Consider the following 7,069-nt stretch of genomic DNA (forward strand, 5'->3'; position numbering starts at 1 on the left):
TTCATTTATATTTTAATACTAATATGAGGTTTGAAGCAGATATCTCTTCGTCAACGTGTTTGCTTCATGTCGAGAGTATTTTTGAAATTTCAACTCTTTTTGCCAATGTGCCTACTCATATCGAGTGTATTTGCGAAATTTCAATGTCTATGCTCGTAAAAAAAACACATCAGTCAAATAAATAGGATTTAACATGAATAAAATATTGATCACATCATTTTACATTTGTCAAATAAGAAAATAATGTCATTTTTTAAGACGGACTAAATAAGAAAACATGTCATATAAATTGAAACATAAAAAATACATAAAGCCACTTTTAATATGATTTATTAGACCCGTATTAACACGAGACTTAAAAAATCTTCAATAATTTACACAAAATGAGATTCTCAAACGTTGTAGTAGATACGACATACTATTTTCACCGTTTAGGATCACTAAAGTCGTCGAGGATATGGACGAATTCCTCAATTCATCCATATATAACTATAGTAGCTACACTTAAAATTAAGCCGAGTACTCCACTCTAATCTACGTACGCTCTGTGCGTTGCTCAAAAAATTTAAATAACAATGTGATGCAGTTGCTTAGATCTACTCCATTTATGTAAGATTTTGCCAAAAACATCATAGTATTCTATCTCTACATGAGTTGGTGTCATTTGGACAGACATGAAACCCTGTCCATCATAGAAGAATTTCATATCTTCTCTGTTCAAACCTTTTACGTCTCCTCTCCATGCCTTTGATCCTGCTCCACTAGTCAAAAATTGGATCGGGCTGCAATTAAACCAAAACTGGATTAAAATTACAAAAAATATAACATGCAACGAGCTTGACCCAAAAGGCCAACCCCCTTCCTATTGCAGACGATGGATATCGAACTTGAGACCTCTAAGGATAATTGTTATCTGAACTCTTTAACTTTTACCTTTCGGTATCACTAATGTGCTCAAGGCAATGATCGTGGCCGTTCATGTATAGATCTACATCGTATGCCTGGAATTTCATAATCCAACCAAAAAAAAAACGTTATATGTTGGTGAAAATTTAATATTTTGTAATGTAAAAAATTGTCAAATTTGAACAAGTTTATTACCCTGAGGATAGGAAGAAGACGTTCCACAAGTTCATTAGTGTCACCATGGTGTCCCACACTTCTAATGGCATGATGACCCACTACTATTTTCCATTTTGCTCTTGATTCACTTAACGCATTCTCTAGATCCTGCAATATATATGTACGTAACTTTAGTCTAAATCTATTGAATATGTTTAAATTATTCATTTGAAATTCTGACTCTACCTTTGCTCAAAACTACGAATAAAGGTGAAGAAAAAGGCATAAGCAGAAAATTATTTAAGTTTTTTGAGATGATGTGAACTTACTTTTAATACGTTTTCTGTATATGTCTTTTGAGGCATCACATTGCGCCAATCATACGTATGTTCCGTTTCCACGAAGTACTCTTTCACAAATGGGGTTGTATCCACCATGAATATTTCAGCAAATTCTGCTAAACATAAAACGATATTTTGAAATATTAATATCATGAGAATGGAGAAATCCATCCCTTAAAGGGTCCTATGCACAGTGAATTTGGATTAGTCGGGCCTAGGATGGATGCAAAGTAACAATAATAATCGTACTAGTGCGTCCCAGATACCATATGATTATAAGTTGGAGAAAAAAAAACAATAACTAGATTTCAGATTTAGGTTTTCTAAAAAAATTTCTTACCTGCATTGATTATAAAAGAACGCAAACAAATCCATCTGCTGTCAATTTTCCTAAGGTAAGGACTAAGTTGAGCCATTACATCTCCCCTGTAATCATGGTTACCCAATACTGCAAATCAACATTAACAGAATTACAAACAATATAAAAATATAATTTTTATTAGTTTTCATTTGTAAATCTGGTTCCCGGAGTGGAGTCTGATTAATCTGGATTCGCGTTGGATAGAGCATATTCGGGGTAAAACTCACCTGTATACCATTGGTTTTGCAAGCTCTTTGCTTTATAAACATTGGTGAAAGACTCCAAAAAATTTGGATCATCCTCCCCTGTTAGCCCATTAGTATAAAAATTGTCACCTGTTGAAACTACAAAATCTATGTCTAATTCCTCTCCAATTTTTCCCATCTGCATCCAAATTATACACATAATTAATTATCAAATACAAGAAAAAAAAGATACTAATTAACATTTAATTAAAAATTATGGGTACCTGAAGAGCAACAGCAGATTGATTATAATCACCTTTACGTCCCCAATCACCAACAACCAAAAATCTTAAATTGCCATTAACTTTAATGGGATGATCAAATTTCTCAAGCCCAGTTGCTCTAGAACAAACTATTAAAAAACTAGCCAAAATCACAAGTAATAGAACCATGACTATGTTTTGAAATTGACAAAAAAAGGAAATAAAATATCTTCTCTGAATAACAACACACAAGATTAAGAATATTGAAACATTGAGGAATAGTAATATATATTAATGCATATAAGAGGAAAAGAGTATTTAATGCATGTAATAAGAGGTAAATAATTCATGTTGTGTTTCTAAAAAGATTATGCGAATATGCGAGTGGATATTTTATTGGATAAACAGAGAATATTCGACGGAACTGATTCAAAAGTAGCTATCCTATTATTGTTATTGGGATAATGGAATTGTTGTTTTCGTGCGATTGTAAAATGATAACTGAACACCGCATTGTGTGTCGAATTTTATATAAAGCAACAGAAAAGCTATTAGGCATGATATTTTCTATGTCCACTTTTACTTGTTTGTGTTTGATTTGGCACACTTCATGGTGGATAGTATTCATTTTGAGTGAAACCCGCACGAATTTCTCCAAAGTTCTACAGTAAGAGTATCCAACATCTTATAATTGATTACCCACCCAATAATGATTAACTTGCAAAGAATAACGTAGAAGAAACAATAACCGTTATTGGCTATATTAGAGTCTAGAAAAGAAAAGTTTTTAAGTTATACAAAAATTGACATCAGTTACACTCTACAAGACTGAGAATTGTGTTCTCCAATATACCACCCTCAAGCAAATGAAGTGCCAAGGTTTACTTAAATGTGAAAACAGTGCCAATATGTATATGAATATATATACATATAAAGGAAAGACTTCACAGCTATAAGCAGAAAATTGATGGTGCAATACTGCAAGAATAGGACATGCAAGAGTAGACGAGGCAAGGGATACCAAATATTGAGAAATCAAACTTGTTGTTCCTCACTAATAGCACCAAGACCAGCTACACTTTATTGAGGCTGCTAAGGAAAGAGAGTAAGGGGGGAGTTGGGACTTGGGATTCACCTCCCAATTAATAAACCACTAGCATGTAATCATGTTAACGTCTTATACGAAGTAAACACACTGTTGTTAAATATTGTCTAATATGAAATATCATATGTACAAGTCACAAGCATGGTCTACAGTATTCCCCTTGAAACATGCTACTGCACTAAGTTTGTAAGCCACCGGCATAAATCTGACTCCACAGTGGAGTCTCAAGAATATTTAATTGGCAACGAAATGGTATCTTGAATCAACATAGCTCTCAACATCCCAGAGGAAAGACCCAAAAGTTACAGCCTCCAAAACAAGCCGCCTCAGCCCACCAAAACTGATCTTAATAAGTTCATCTTTAGAAGAGTCAATAGTGCCTTGAGGGGTGATAACAATCTCAGGTCTACCGAATAGTGCTTCAGTGTGTTTCTCAATCATGCCTATGGCCTCGCGAGATCTGATGGTTGCATATCTCTGGAGGGTCTCCCCATCAAATGACATCACATAGTTTCTCAATCTAGAGGGTTTTATCCCCTGGCCAAAACCTCCAGGACTCACATCACCTGCTGACAATGATGTCAATTCTGGATGGGTTTGTGTTGTCGACCTGAAAGAGGTATCACGCCTATCACCACTGATATCCTCCCCTGCCACTTGCTGGATGCTACTATCTTCATCGTATACACCCTGAGGAAGGACTTTCATGCTCTTTTCCAGTTGAAACCTCTGGTCCACTCTCCTGAGAAAATATCCATACATAATTGATGCTGCATAAACTTGGCCTACTCTTAATTTACTTATTTGTGCCACTGCTGAATTATCACCCAGTCGACTTCCTAGAATGAGAGACAGGTGGTTTTGAATCATCTCATTAGCTTCTGGTGAATGAAGATGCTCAAGCTTATCATCTTGGCTGGGCCATGTATCAATTCGATCAGAAGGTTCAGATGATGATGGACTTATTGCAGGAACTAAAGATACATTGGCATCCATAAATTTCTGCACCACCAAGGCATATAATATCTCTTCCAAGGTCTTTTTCCTTTCATTTGCCTTAACCTCAGCAATTCTCCTGATAGTTTCGAAAGCAACCATGCAACAAGTTAGACCTCACAGCAGTGATAAATACCACAACAGAAGAAAACTAAATTGTTTGGGGAAACCCTTGCGGGAGGTCGATGAATTTTAAAGAAGCCTAAACCAACCTGTACAAGACAATGTCAGTACCAGCTGGAGATAGTTCTTCCTTCTGTTGCTCTGCATCACGGTCAGTTTTAAGCAGTTCAAGTTGCTGATCTACAGCAGCTGGGACAAGATGTGGATGACTTGTCAAAATCTGAGAGAGAAATTGGCCAATTGGAGATTCCAGCTGAAGTGGAGCAATAGGGGCAGCTGAACCTCCAGACTCAGAAGGTGATACAGATGCCCTGATCGCAGTATATTTTCTGCTACCAAAAGACACTTTCCTGTTACTCAACTTCACATGAGAAATTGAGGGATAAAGCTGCCAAGAAAATGTCCAATACATCAGTAGGCGTCAAAGAGAAATTTCAGATCATAAAATTTCTAATTTATGTCAACTAGATAAACTAATTTAAATAGATAGCTTTGCTCAAGGGAAGCTCTTTATTAACTGAATAAGACTCTTCAATGTCATATCCAAGTGGATACATGGATTACAAAGAAATAACATGGGATTACACAGGTCAATGCATGTTGAGGCAGTAGGCACCTCCCAAACTGGAAAAATCAGCAACAGGAGGATGCAGACAGATATATTTACACAGTTAACAACTGCACACTCGAGGCATAAAATTTGTAAGGCTACCATATACTGCCAAAACATATGTTCAAACAGAAAAAGAAATTTCAGCAAGAACCAGCACATACTCAACAAATTCAGCAAAGAAATCCAAGATCAACAATTTGACACAGGTCCAGAAGACAGTATCAGATATACATTTAGAATAAAGGAGAAACAAAGATACGAGTAGGCATACACCAATTTTTGTTTTTCAGCAAGTCCGCAGACACCATTTTCCTATATGATAGATGAGGAAATATTGACAGAACTAGAGGTAAAGAAGAAACTGCAACAAGACATCAGTTATACTAACACTAATCCAGAGAGGAGTGGCAGCTGGAAGCATGGCTACATCACTATGTCTTACAAACCTTAGGGTAATATTCAAAAAGAGGATGTCTATATAAAACATGGGTACATCTAATTGTCGACAATCTATAGTTTTAACGTGCTCTGGAGCCATTGCATACTACCACCATCCCACCAATATAACGAGCGCATGGGTGTCTTAAAGGAAAAAGGAGAATTCACCAACAATAAGATACAGAACTATACACTTTCATAAAATTAACGAGAACTTCATCAAGAAATGACTAAGAGCTTGGTAATATCTCCATTTTTTTAGGATTATGGCAGTTAGTCTATATATTCACAGGCACAATATGTAGTTTTATTTTATGACAAGGGAAACCCGCAACCGCTACCTTTTGTGCGCACAGGGTAAAACTCTCGCTCCCATGCAATAGCTCGCAAACCTCACAGGAGAGGTAATCCACACTAGGCAAGCCCAATGCGACAAGCTCGACCCAGATGGCAATCCCCTTGCTTTCACTGGCAAGGGGTTTCAAACTTGAGACCTCCGACATGGAAGTCCCCAGCCCAAATCATTGGGCCACCCCGAAGGTTCATAATATGTAGTTCCCCTTCAAAAGTGTTGCAACCTTACATCTTGAACCCCTATCAACACTATTTCTTACAAGTAATCAAAAACATCATATATTTGGACTAATATATCGTGTTTACACCCAAAGTAGCACAAAGCTAGACAATTCGTAGAAGCTTCAGCCTTCATTTCCAGGTTCATCTAACTTTTAAGTGGAGATACTGTTGGAAAACAAATTGCAAACAACAAAATAACACCAGAACTTAAAGAAACTAAAGCAGAAGAGTACGAAAAACAGAACTTCAAAATACCTTGATTCCAGAAGGAGACATCCGAAGCTGTGACCCGACTCGAACAAAATCGGACCCACCAAGAGACGCCTTGGTGGGTTTGTAACAGATGCTGAAACCAGATCGGAAAGCAGTGGCCGTCTCCATTCTGATACAAACGATAAAGTCACAGCAACAATCAGCAAAACCAAAAACCCTAAATCGTTTGTAACATCAGAGAAAATGAAAAATATTGACAGAAAATTAAAGAAAAAACACTTACGGGTGAAGATTATAGAGCTGAAAATTGAATATAGGAAGAAGTAGCAGATAAAAATATGGAGCTTCGTTCGGAATGGCGACCGACGATTAATCGTTTTGGGGGAAAGTTCAGAGTGTTCAACGCAAAAAAGGTTGATGTATATAATGGGACTTGCCTATTTGTCCCCACTCACCAACGTGACTTATTTTTCTTCTGCACAGAAATGAACCTTAACACATTTCGTCAAATTACACAAATGCACTGTGTCTGTTTGCCACCCACCTACCCTCCTTTTCTTTTAATTTCACTTTTAATTATTGAATGTCGCATAAAATTTGTTTAATACAGTTTATATTTTCTGTATAATTTACAGATTGTTATATAGTGGGAGGTAATCTAGCGCGCACAAACTGTGTGCTCACCCGAAGAATAAAGATTGTGACAAAGAGGGAGTTATTTTAGAGTTTCTAAAAATAATTAAAGTTAGGAAAAATATGAATATGAATTAAGAAAACTTATTAGACGGGATAT

General features: G+C 36.4%; 2 protein-coding genes across 2 annotated transcripts; both read right to left on the bottom strand.

The window, feature by feature from the left end:
• Positions 1-297: 297 nt before the first annotated feature.
• LOC125858098 (purple acid phosphatase 17) lies at positions 298-2,512 on the bottom strand. The gene is made up of 7 exons (XM_049537779.1): positions 2,234-2,512; positions 1,992-2,148; positions 1,744-1,851; positions 1,392-1,516; positions 1,102-1,230; positions 934-1,001; positions 298-782 (listed from the first exon to the last, which is right to left on the bottom strand). Exons 1-7 carry the CDS (start codon positions 2,399-2,401, stop codon positions 566-568), a joined length of 972 nt encoding a protein of 323 aa, XP_049393736.1. The 5' UTR covers positions 2,402-2,512; the 3' UTR covers positions 298-565.
• An 857-nt stretch (positions 2,513-3,369) lies between these two features.
• LOC125858092 (UV-B-induced protein At3g17800, chloroplastic) lies at positions 3,370-6,746 on the bottom strand. The gene is made up of 4 exons (XM_049537773.1): positions 6,560-6,746; positions 6,319-6,445; positions 4,526-4,824; positions 3,370-4,392 (listed from the first exon to the last, which is right to left on the bottom strand). The coding sequence occupies exons 2-4, from the start codon at positions 6,442-6,444 to the stop codon at positions 3,552-3,554; spliced, it is 1,266 nt and encodes a 421-aa protein (XP_049393730.1). The 5' UTR covers position 6,445; positions 6,560-6,746; the 3' UTR covers positions 3,370-3,551.
• Between the last annotated feature and the right edge of the window lie 323 nt (positions 6,747-7,069).

Source organism: Solanum stenotomum, chromosome 3 (assembly GCF_019186545.1).
Source record: "Solanum stenotomum isolate F172 chromosome 3, ASM1918654v1, whole genome shotgun sequence".
NCBI lineage: Eukaryota > Viridiplantae > Streptophyta > Magnoliopsida > Solanales > Solanaceae > Solanum > Solanum stenotomum.

Excerpts from the sequence above, each read along its gene's own strand:
- LOC125858092 (XM_049537773.1), bottom strand. The coding sequence starts at position 6,444 with ATGGAGACGGCCACTGCTTTCCGATCTGGTTTCAGCATCTGTTACAAA. Across the intron at positions 4,825-6,318 it reads TGTCTCCTTCTGGAATCAAG|CTTTATCCCTCAATTTCTCA; the intron begins GTATTTTGAAGT and ends TTTTCTTGGCAG. Across the intron at positions 4,393-4,525 it reads ACTGACATTGTCTTGTACAG|GAGAATTGCTGAGGTTAAGG; the intron begins GTTGGTTTAGGC and ends CGAAACTATCAG.
- LOC125858098 (XM_049537779.1), bottom strand. The coding sequence starts at position 2,401 with ATGGTTCTATTACTTGTGATTTTGGCTAGTTTTTTAATAGTTTGTTCT. Across the intron at positions 1,517-1,743 it reads TTCTTTTATAATCAATGCAG|AATTTGCTGAAATATTCATG; the intron begins GTAAGAAATTTT and ends TATGTTTAGCAG. Across the intron at positions 783-933 it reads CACATTAGTGATACCGAAAG|CCCGATCCAATTTTTGACTA; the intron begins GTAAAAGTTAAA and ends GTTTAATTGCAG.